Source organism: Castor canadensis, chromosome 4 (assembly GCF_047511655.1).
Source record: "Castor canadensis chromosome 4, mCasCan1.hap1v2, whole genome shotgun sequence".
In the NCBI taxonomy this organism is placed as follows: Eukaryota; Metazoa; Chordata; class Mammalia; order Rodentia; family Castoridae; genus Castor; species Castor canadensis.
Window position 1 is genome coordinate 131515182 of NC_133389.1, and position 12616 is coordinate 131527797.

General features: G+C 36.3%; 1 protein-coding gene across 2 annotated transcripts in view; it reads right to left on the reverse strand.

Annotated features, from left to right (window-relative positions):
• Window positions 1-1415: 1415 nt before the first annotated feature.
• The window catches only part of Sestd1 (SEC14 and spectrin domain containing 1), a 99148-nt gene continuing 87947 nt past the window's right edge, over window positions 1416-12616 (reverse strand). For both annotated transcript variants that reach the window (XM_074071195.1, XM_074071196.1), the window contains 5 exons: window positions 9159-9240; window positions 7896-8018; window positions 6946-7137; window positions 4828-4949; window positions 1416-2120 (listed from right to left, as the gene is read on the reverse strand). In XM_074071195.1, coding sequence (XP_073927296.1) covers window positions 1991-2120; window positions 4828-4949; window positions 6946-7137; window positions 7896-8018; window positions 9159-9240 — 649 coding nt within the window. In that variant the 3' untranslated portion in view covers window positions 1416-1990. The remainder of the gene's footprint in view (window positions 2121-4827; window positions 4950-6945; window positions 7138-7895; window positions 8019-9158; window positions 9241-12616) is intronic.

A 12616-nucleotide genomic window follows, 5' to 3' on the forward strand; every position in this document is an offset into this window, starting at 1 on the left:
TCTTTCCCTCAAGACATTACTACATAGCAAGAATGAATAGCAATGTCATGAATACTGAAAGGAACAATCACAAAGGTCCCTACTCATGGAAAGCCCTAAAAGGATTATCAAGTACAGAAAGAACTTCCTCCATGTTCTCTGAAGCAGTGGCAGTATAAGACAAGTGGAGGAGAATTTTTCCCTTTCTGGCATGTTTGAGTAGGAAAAAAAAAAGGCTGCACCATTAAACAAAACTACTGTAGGAGGACAAAGGTAAGAAATATGATAAATTCTTCATCTAAGTTGAAATGTCAGGCAGGCAGTTGAAAACACACATTCAGCATTTTGGACCAGATACATAATGCAGGACATTGGGATGAAATCAAAACCCTAAGGATGAGATCCCTACAGAAGAGTCAGAAGCATTCTGAGGAGAAAATCTCAGAGCGTTCATGTTCAGAAGACATATCCTAAATGAGAGTCACACAACTATACTCACAGTTATGGCAGAGGCTAGCATCTTTGATGGATGAAACACTGGGAAAGAGTGCTCAGTGGAGCAAATGTTAAAGAGAACTGAGAAAGAGACGTTCCATTTAGTAACTGCAAAATCAGCATTACTTTGAAAACAGCAGTTCCATTAGGGTGCTGTGCAGTGAGTGAAGAGGATGCAGAGGCAATGGAAAAGGCTTCTCCAAGAACTGTGGCAGTGAAGAAGGCTAGAGAAACAGCAGGTTCAGAGGGGCTCTCAGAGAACACATGAACATTTTTGTGGACCTCGAAAAGGAAACAGCATACAATTCTTTGCATAATTTTGTACTGAACACAAACTGAAAAACTATTTTGAATCATTAGAAAACGTTCTGAAATAAAAATTCACACAAAAATTAAATTATATGCATTTTATAATTTAAACAATATAAATGTAAAAGTACTACCATTTCACAATAAATTTTATTTCTCAAGGAATCCTACAATTTTTGTGATCTGACTACTTCAGAATTGATTTTGCCTCTAGTCTGTGAAGAGAAATTAAATTTTATTAACAATTCTATTTTAGTTATAGAAAGAATTACTCTGACACACAGGACTCCACTGAAGTAATTATGTATGCCTTCTTCCTCGAGCTCTCCTCTCTCAAAGACAAAATACCTTCAGGGTAATCAATAATTTGGATAGTATTTTTCAAGTTGAAGTAGAGAAAAATTAAAAACAGTATTCCATTATTATCAAGTTCTTAAAGATCTAAATTGTTCTTCACAATTATTTTTATGATAAAACATGCTTATTGATTATATACACATGCTTACATACGAATTTCCTGGCTAAAATACATGCAACCACCATGTAAAAACAGTTATTAAACCATCCTCACAATTCTAAGAATGCCGTTTGTAATAAGGCACTCATGTTAGAGATAGGATATAACCACCAAATTAAATAAGACGCTTAAAGAAGGCTTTTATTAAGCACAAACAACTTTTAATACATTATCAATACAAATAGGAAAATGTCTTTTAATGAATATGATATATCAAAGATCTGAAGGATTTTCTCCATATGGACACAATAAAAATAATCAATTTTGAAGAAGAATTACAAAGTAAAATTTTGAGGGCACCGCTACTAAGAACAGTTTAACTATAGTCTAAACTTACTACATCACCATGTTTTAATAGAGAGAATTCCTAAACTCTTATTAGCACCATTCAAAGCTTAGTATCAGTTGTTCATCTACAAACTGACAGATCAGATAAAGCTTGAGAGCAAGTTTTCAGTGCAATGTTTACAGTTCCTTCTTTTACAACAACCTGGAGTCTATGATCTCAAAGCAGGTTAAATAATTATGCCTTGGTAGTTGAGAGGTGTTTAGCATGTGGAGAGAAATATGTCATGGGAAGAAATGAGGCTTATCCTGCTGTGAAATGTGTCTTAAACGTGTTGAGGCTAGTGCTGCAGTATGCCGACATGCGGGAGAATGAACTGCAGGTCTTCGGATAGCTGGTAGCTATTAGCTCTCAGTGGTCACCATTTCAGGATGTCTCAGCTGCTGCCTTTTGAGACTAACTAGTTTCATCCTGTCTCTGATGTGTTCTGCAGTAGAAGCCATGTCACTTGGACTCCCAAAATATTGTTCGGTTCTAAAATCAAAACACAGAGAAACTGCAAATTAAAACAAATTCATTTAACAGCAACAAATGCAAAAGGCAGCAAACATTACCATAAGAAGTGTCTGTGTGACATGGACTATGTGTAAAAATTAGTTCACTGGCAAACAATGCTGTAGGAAAAAAATATTTTTAAATAATATAAAATGTTAAGAAATGACAAAAATATATTAGTGGTACAGATGTCATCACATCCCAGGTACTTATGATAATCTCAATAAACCAAACAATGAAACTGTGGAGATGCTGCCTTTCTTTTACTTCTGGGTCCACACACGCACACAAACATAAAATGTGCTCGTGTGCTCCATTGCCAAGGACTGTGTATGCCAATTATTGAAAGTAGTCGGTAAGTAAAATATTCTTTTTGGTGTATTAATAGTTAAAAGTAATTTCCTTGTACCTATTTTTATTTTACTTGCAAAGACACTGTATTCAGAGTCATAAACCCTTTTGTAGATGAAAGTGTCCTTGAAAACTATCTGGTTAATGTCTTCATCTTTAAGATCAGAAAATGGAGACCTAGAAAGTTAAATGATTTAAACGAAGATCAAATGGCAGAAAATCAAGATTTGCTTTTCTTTTGTTGTTATTGTTGTTGCTTTAGTGCTGGGGACTGAACCCAGGACCTTGTGCATGCTAGGCAATGGCTCTTACCACAGAGCTACAATCAAGATTTGAACCTTGGCAGGGCATGGCAGCCTACACCTGTAATCCCAGCCTGCTTGGGAGGTAGAGATAAGGATTGAGGTTTGAGGCCACCCTAGGCAAAAAGTTAATAGTTACACCAAGCATGGTGGTGCATGCCTATGGTACCAGATAATGCAGGAGGTTGTATTTAGGTGGATTTTAGTCAAGGCTAGCCCCAGGCCAAGAAAAAAAAGTAAGACCCTATCTAAAAAACTCAAAGTAACCTAAAAAGGGATGTGGCTCATGTGGCAGAGACCTGTCTAGCAAGTGCAAGGCCCTAAATTCAAATCCCAGTACCATTAAGAAAAAAAAATTTTGAACCTAAGTCTTCAAAGTATGAGTCCATATCTTTTATGGATTTTCTTTTAGTTTACTGGGAGACTGCAGAAAAGATAAATCTGAATACCATGCCAAACAAACTTTCCACAGCACTGGCAAATTATCTTCATAACCATTACAGAAAACATACTCGGGATAATTTGAGATTTAATACAACAAAATAACTAACATGTATGTGTTTTACTATGAGTCTGAAATAGAATTAAAAAATGTATTTTACTATGAATCTGAAACAGAATAAAAAAATTTCAACTATTTCAATATTTGAAATATTATGAAACTGAATATACAGTTTTTATTCTTTTATCTCAAAAGAATTAGGAATGTCACGAGTGATATCTGAGGGACACAGGAAGCGAAGCCCGAGCACAGACCTTCCCAGGCAGACCTAAGCAGACTAGAACACTGACCATTTATCAAGAGCTGTGGAGCACAGGGCTGAGGTGAGTGTTTCTCGCACGGAACAACTAGAATCACCTCTATAACATTACCAGCTGAATTTTGTTCTCTTGTCACAGGTAAATCATATGACAACTTCAGGTACGTTTTACAGTCCAAGTTTAAGCATGACTAGAAATGAAGAACAGACTATGTACTTCCAAGGGAGTGAAATGACATCTTTTCAATATCAATCCCAAATAACCACTGGGAGTTCTTGACGCAGCAACAGTAGTGCTTATTCTGTTTTAAGCATTTTCCTGACATTAGCTCAGGAAACCCTCCACCCCTGTAACCTGAAGAAGTACAAGTATCCCATCTTGTTTTCAGGTGAAGGTATGAGGTGGGGAGGTGAAATGGCTTACCCACGGTGCTACTAAGTCTTGGAGCTGACATCGGGCTCCAGCTCCACGCTCTCCTCCACCACACTCTACCACAAAGTAAGATACTTGCACTTTATTCAACGGTTTTGTTCCTCTACAGCTTAAATGAAATGTCCTCTGGATCATGGAGAAAGTGCAGATTGCCAGGGATGAAACTCCTTCTGATTCTTTTTCTGGCTTAGTGATCTGCATCACATTGCTTCATATTGTTATCATTGACCATTTAAGATGGAAAGGAATGTGGGAATTATTTTACACATGAAAAAAATTAGGATTCCTTATAACACAGTGAAAGGAGAAAGCATTTGAGTTACACAGACCTGAGACTGTATCCTACCTCCAACACCTAGAAGCTGTGAAATCCTGGTCATCTTTACTTGATCTTTCTGAGCCACAGTCTGTTCTAATTCAGGAATAATCAAAGTGGCCTGACACTGTTTGGTGAGAAGTAATGAGGGCAAGGTGCTAAAGTTGCACTTGACACATATTATGAGCACACTAAGCATTAGTCCCTTCCCAAAGTCCTAGCCCAAAGTCACTTCTTTCCCTGACAACACAGTCAAGGCTAGAACCCAGTGTCTCAATCTAGTCAGTGACTGACCTTCTACAGCAAAGAAGCAACAAATTTGGTATCAGCAAGCACCAATTGTTACTATTGCTGAGTTTGGATTTCTTTCTTTGCAATTTAAACCAATTTATTATAGGAGTTGAACATGTGGACCAAAGTTAATTTACTTGGTATTTTTAAAGAATAGATTTTCCACTTTTAATAATTTCACTTTGAGATCTAACCAATAAAAAAGCTAAAATTAGAAGAACATGCACCATACCCATCAGGATAAACTACAGGAACAGTTAATCTGTCCAAAAGTGATTTTCCAACTGCTTCAATTTCATCAAATTGTTCCTCATCATTAATACCTTCAGGCTCTTCTGGACAGTCTTGCAAAATCTTCAAGAAATAAAAGAGTAACAATCAATCAAGACACAGTAATGGAATCAAGTTCATACAAATTGAGCATGTTGAAGATGATTGTTGCTTTATTTTTAGCACTTTCATGTACAACTTAGTACAAGATTAAGCTATTACTAGTAAAGGTGGCTCAAGAAATTCTAATGATAAAAGGAAATATATAATCCTGACTAACACTATATAATCAAGAGTGTGAAAAGGTCTATAGTGATTTCCAAGAAGAAATAATTAATAGACTACTACTATTTGGAAAAAGAAGTTCAACTTGTGCTTAAGAACTATTCTCTAACATTAGGCAACCATTTACTAAACATATTTTGTATGTTTATGTAGTGGGAGGTGGAGTTGGGAGGATCACAGTTGAAGACTAACCTGGCCAAAAAGTTCGTGAGACCCCCCCCACCTCAACAAATTAAAAAAAGTTGGGTGTGGTGGTACATGCCTGTCATTCCAGCTATGCAGGAGGCATAAATAGGAGGATCATGGTACAGGAAGGTCCAGGCATAAACGTGAGACCTTACTTGAAAACTAAATGAAGCAAAATGGGCTGGGGTATGGCTCAAATGGTAGAACAAGCTTGGCTAGCAAGTGCAAGGTCCTGAGTTCAAACTCTAGTATTACAAAAGACAAACAAAAACTACTCAGCCATATTTCTTCTTATACAGCCTCCCAAAGAGTTCTAGATTTTAAAATGTCCTTGCAGATACATTTAAAAGTAGTCTCCTAAAAAGTTAGAAATTGGACCAATGGTCACCTTTTGATTAGAGGAACGGTATTGTGACCACAAGAGCACAGAGAGAGCCTCTAGGGTACTGGTAATGTTGTCTTGTAGCAGTACACTGATTACACAGGCACGCTTACTTAGTAAAACTTCATCAAGCAGAGAACCCTTAAGGGCTGTATAGTTTTGTACATTAATAATAAAAATTAAAAATAATAAAATTTCATTGAGATAATCAGTAAACAAGTCAAGCCATCTTATATACTTTGTTTTCATTTGTTTATTTTTTTTGAGAGAGTGTCTTGCTCTGTATCCCAGACTGGCCTCAAACTCGAGATCCTCTTGCTTTGCCTCCTGAGTGCTGGGATTACAGTGCAGCACCACTCCTGGCTTCACTGGGCCCATTTTAACCAAAACACTGATTCGCAAAGTTCACTGGCCAGGTGAGAAATTAACAATGGACACTTTCCAATAGTCACACTTAATAGAAACTGCTTGATTCCCGAGGCTCCCTGAAACAGCTGTTCTGCTCTACACACCAGGGTATAGCTTAGGTTTTCCATGTATTAAAGCATATTCCATATCCCTTAAGGATAAATTTCCATTGTAAGAAATCAAAACAAAATTAACTACATAATAAAGCTCATCTTCAGAACAGAAACATAAGGCTTGGGTGCTACACATTTTTACAGTGAAAAGTAAGAAAAAGTTTCTATTAAAAATTTGCTCAAACACCTACATATATTCTTATTGTTGGTTTCTAGGATGAATGACTGAATTCATTGAAAAATAAATTCTTGAATTAACCTTTAAAGACAACGTGTGAGTTTATTTTCATCCTTATTCTCATTATTTTAGCTTGACGGTCTCTACCTTAAACTATAAAATCACATAGTAACTTTTAAAAGTTTGTGACAATTAGTAGTGGTTGCCAGAGCAGCTTCCTTTCCTGATATAATGAGGGACATCGTGACACTCCAGAGAACAGAGAAGCCCAGGAAGTCCATGTGCTTGGTAAAGAGAGCAGCAGAAGTGAGGTCTGGCAGGGGTTCTAGATTTCTCCAACAATGTCATCCAGCACTGTGAGGAGTAAGGAAACTTAACAGCCTAAGACAATATATTATATGTAAACTTTAACAACAGAATGAATATATATTTTAACAAATAATCATGTAATTACATGATTAGAATTAACGCATTTTAAACATATGCAATAAACAGCAGTAGGAGACTACAGTATGAAACAAGGCAAACCTTTTCAGCATTTGAGTGAAATGCAATGGCCATTTCCAACCGATGTACTCTCTCTTCAGAGGCCATCGTAAATTGTTTCCATACTCTATTCAGTCGAGGCAGTGTATCTCCAGAGGATCGAGAAGTACAGCGCAGAGACTGGCACAACACCACTGTGGCTTGTAGCAACTGCCTACCATAGTCATAAGTGCTCTAAAACAGAAAAAAGTACAGGTGGAATTATAACCAAAAAGTCTGAGGAGGGGGAAAGGTGCACGGGGAGAACTGTGGTTGCAATTACATGACACTACTAGAAATCAATACTGAATCCGTCTGTGGCCCTTATTACTATATGTGATCTGTATGCATAAATAACAAAGTGGAAGCAATGTTTTTAGTTAGCTCATAAGTTTCTTTCTTTGTAAGCTTCCCTTCTTATTCTGTGCTTCCCATTTTAGTCTGTCAAATTCTACTGGCAAAAAAGATGTCAATTCACTAATTACCAAAACGAGTAGGTGAAATTGGGTATTTTATATTCCACATAGGAAACCACAACTGTTGCAATGTGAACTCAATTATTAGTGAAATACATTAAGATACTGTAAGGCAGAAAAGTAATTCTGTATTATTACACTAACATTAGTGAGATGCAGAAATGAGTTTCTAATTTACTGATATTAACATATATTTCATATTAACTTCTGTAGGTGAACAGTGGATTGCCATAAAGAATACCATAATATGCAATATAAATCAGAGGGAGCATACAGAACCTGTATTTGGGAAAACAAACCCTCTCACGTTTATGCAGGCTAGTTTTGATGCATCAGATGGCATGTTCTTAATTTTGAGATATTTCTGGGATAACAAAACTAACCTTCTTGGACTTGGAGGGTTAAGTTACATTATAATCATGCAGAAAGCTATTCAAACACTGAGCTTGTAGGAAAGGAAGATAATCAGTTCTGCACCTGTGCAACATCAACAAATTTTCTATGCTTTTCCAGCAAGACTTTGGTTTCTTGAGCATCATCACCCAATCTGATGTGCGTCTTAAGCAGAGCATCCAGAAGTTCACTTAGCCATTCTACTGCCTGAAGGAAAATACAGAATGGTGAGCAGGAGTCACAACTCTTTATTATTATAGCAAAACATTACATTTATACAAAGATTACCACTTTGAGATTAATTAATCCATTCATTATAACCAAATTTTTTTGGCTTTATTATTATAGCAAAACATTACATTTATACAAAGATTACCACTTTGAGATTAATTAATCCATTCATTATAACCAATTTTTTTTGGTTACTGGGGATTGAACTCAGAGCTTTGCACTTGCTAGGCAAGCACTCTGACACTTCAATCACAACCCAATACTTTTCTAGTTTATCTTTCAGATAAAGTCTCATGCTTTTTTTCCCTGGCTGGTGTCCTCCTTTGCCTCCTAAATAACTGAGATTACAGGTGTGTACCACCAGTTTTTGAGATAGGGCCTTTCTACTTTTTTGTCCAGGTTGGCCTCAAACATCGATCCTCCTATTCTGCCTTCAGAGTAGCTGGGATTTGAGATATGCACCACTCATGCTTAGCCAGTTATTTTTTTTTTGAATTTTCATTAGTATATAATAGTTGTACAGGGGGTTTAGTTGTAATATTTCCATACATGTGTACAATGTATCCCAGTTTGGTTCTTAATACTTATTTCATTCAGTGTCACACTACATGAATTAATGACCACTCCTACTCCTCAATGTTTTTCAGATCTAAAGCAACACCTATAAGCACCCTTTTAAAATTAATATCACATAATGAAAGACCTGTATTTCTGTAATAGATACATTGGGATTGCATTATAGATTTTTACTATTTGAAATCATAAATTCTCTATCAAGATGAGACAATATGCTTATCTGGCATTGAAAATTGTCTTGTGGGTAGAAAGCAATGTGTTTCACCAGCCTTTATCCTGGGACATAACTACAACCTAGTCAATAATAATCTGTAATAAATACTTCCAATCTCTAGTTCAATAGGAACGTTCACTGAGAGGAGAAAAATGAGATCACTCAAGTAGCTGGAAATACTAAACTTTATTCTTTACAGGATAAACTAGAATCTGACTTAATGAATTTACTTTCTTAGAACCATGACAGGTACACTTTTGTTTACAGGTAAATGAACTCAATGGTATATAGAAAGACAACGTTCTAATGTACTTGACAGTCCTTACCTGGGCAGCATCCTCTTCACATTTGAACAGCTGCACCATCTGTAGCATCTTTAACCTTCGCACATCTACCATGTCTTCACATCTAATGGGGTCAACATAAATTCAGCTTATCACTTTGGTTTCAAAGATTTATAGCATCATCATTCAGCACACGTCTTACTGTATACTAAGATACGCAGTCCTACATTATGGAGGCTGCAACTATTTTGTATTGACTTGTAAGAAATTTAGGAGTATCTAATCTATATCTATGTTGCATCAAAATTCTAAAGTACCTGATTAACACTGAATGACAAACCCTCTTGAGGATAGCATGGATTCTGCAAAATACTGAAGCAAAGCATAAATGCAACAGGACACTAAACCCCAAAGAAACCTATGTTGCCAATCTACATTAAATACACTTCAAAAGTAAAAATATAAAGTTTGTACATGATGTTCTAAGGAAATTTTTTAAATTAACACTTTTCATAAATTACATTATCTGGAATAATATTAATTCTGAATTTTTAAAAAAAACTTCCACCTACATTTTCAACAGAAAAAAATGATCTTTGGGTGGAAAGAAACACAATTTAAAGCATTTTGTAATCTTTCTGCTGTCTGCTTGGATAACATACAGATTAAACTTTAAGTGTTTCTTGACCTAACTCAGCTCTGATCCACTTCCCTCATTCCCATATAATTCCATATACGTGAGGTGGCAATGAGGGACTACTGCAGTCCCGCATATCAATGACAAGCAACCAAACAGACACCAGGCTCTACTACAGTCAGTGTCTTAAAGAAAACGTAACAATACAAAAGTAGTTTTCATAGGATTGTTTTTCACAGAGATGTTCTCAATAAGGGATTGTAGGAAAGTGGTAACTTTTTAAAATCTAAAACTAAAAAACAATGTAAGACACTTTAATGATAAAGAAGGTATCATACATATTACATGTCAGGTACTAGGGAAATTAGACTTGTTCTCTACAATTAAGATGTTCTCATTTTGGGAGATGGATTTTAGACAGACAATGTGACAAATGCTATTATGGATCTTTGTAAAAGGTTTTATGAGAGCGGGGAAGAACTGACTAACTTGCCTTGGAAATCCTAAAAGGCTTTCTAGGTCTTGAAGAGTAAGTGGGAATCCACTAGACTGAAAATGAGGAAAGAAGTATTCTTCATCATGAATGTAAGAAACAGCATGATGAATTCAAGAAAAATGAACATCACTATATAGTTTTGAGGGAAAGTTATAAACAATAAGATAATGCAGGATTGAACGATGCAGGGTCTCCTACACTATTCCAAGGAAACTGAACTTCATCTGAAGAAAACAGAAAGTCACCAAAGGAGGTTTGATTCGATCTTTGTATTTTATAAGCATGTGTACAAAAGGCTGAAGAGGAACAACATCTGAGGCAGATAAGAGATGCAAATACAGCAATATTATGAAAAACACGTCATGCTAAGGGGAGGTCACTAGTGGGAGAGGGAGGATAAAAGAAGGAAGTTAAGAAGGAGAATATGGGTGATGTACTTTCTATACCAAAATGAATATAGAACTTTTAAGTCTATTGAAATCACCATAAGAAGGGGACAAAGGTAGACAGGAGAAAAATAAAGGAGATGAACCAATTCTAGTTATAATACATATGTACATGGAAATGCCACAAGGAAACTCCCTGTATCTTATCTTAAACAAACAAAAATAACTTTTCTCAAAAATGGAAAATAGGAAGGTAAAACAGGTCCTATCTAGGAGTTGGTACCAGTGGGACGAGGAAGAATATTAGGAAAGGGTGAAGGAGGCTGAATGTGGTGGGAATATTATGTACTCAGGTATAAAAATGAAAACAAGAGATATGTTGAAACTGTTCTAGGAATCAGAGGCAGAGGAAAGAATACAGGAAAATGGTGGAGGGGGTGAATTCAACAATGATATACTGTAAAAACTTTAAGTGTCACAATATACCCCATGCACAACAATAATATAATGAAAGATAAAATTTTGAACAAAGAAATGTTTCAGGATTTAGTGATGGCAGAACTTGTCCAAGGGATGAGGACAAATTCTATGTTCGGTCACTGATGATAATTTCAGCCTGAGGAGGACATTAAAAGAGAGAGAGGAAGGAGGTTGGTGGTGGTGGGGGGGGAGGCAGAATTCCACTATGGACATATCAGGTTTGAGGAGTATACAAATAAGATACTGAGCCGTCAATCTGCATGAAGGACTGAGAGCACAGGAGGGGTCTTGGTAAGAGCCATAACTAGTAAACCATGATCGTGTTTTTTAGTCAGTAAAGAGTGAGACTGTCCAAAGACAACACAGAGAGAAAAGGATCAGGTCTCACAACAAACCCTGGAAGCTGTGACTTTAGCTAGAGGATAAGAAATGAAAGAAAAACAAAAGAAAGAGTGCCAGAGGAGGACTACAGGGTGTTTTGATGGAAAACATCATGGTCAGGGAGTTTCAAGGAGAAACAAAAAGTCAGTCATATTCAGTGCTATTCAAAATCAAGCAGATCATGGGCTGGCAGCATGGCTCAAGTGGTGAAGTGCCTGCCTAGCATGCACAAAACCCAGAGTTCAAACCCTACTACTGCCAAAAAAACCAAAAAATAAAAAATAGAAATTGAGCAGGTCAGGACTAAAATATTCCCTAGATTTTGAGCAAGATCAAGTACTTATTTCTTATGATGATTACAAGTTAGTGTAAGAGAAATGGTGAAATGGTAAGGGTAGAGGAAAGACTGTAAAGTGATAAAAAAAAAAAATAAACTGAGGTAGTAAGGAATGCAGATTAAGACCTGCAAACAACGTAGCTGTGAGAAAGAGCACTAATGCTAGAAGAGAGAAGGTTAAGGAAGATACACATCTTTATAAAATAATTCTATGTGAATAACTACTTATTATATTTTACATAGGTGAGATTAAGTATCAAAATGATGACCAGAAATCAGAGTAGAGAATGGGAATGGGAATGAGAAGACAGGAAGGTGACAGCAATCAGGACTGGTCTTGTAAGAGGAGAGAGCTGCCATCCTCTGTAGAGATGGGTCTGCAGATACAGAACATGGTACAGAAGGAATTCTTGCATTATGACTGTTTTCTTTTTGAGTAGGGGAAGTTTCTTTGACATCCTGTCCAGGACTTTAAGATTTCTGAGTGCAATATTGTATACAATCATTCTAGATCATGTATGTTTTCCTGTATAATTTTAACCTTTTACTGTGTACTAGTTTCAAGTTGCTATTGTAAATTGGGTTTCTAAAGAATCCCTTAATCCCCAAATGAAACTCAACATCTTCATTAGTCCACTGGCTAATCCTTCTACAGCAAACATGAGAACAATGGATGTGTGACATAAGAAGCTGAGAGGAAGAAAGATCAGTAGATGAGGTTTAATAGCAATTTTACACTAAATGAAAATAGAAAAGCACATTTCTCCGTGAAGGTTTCCTTAA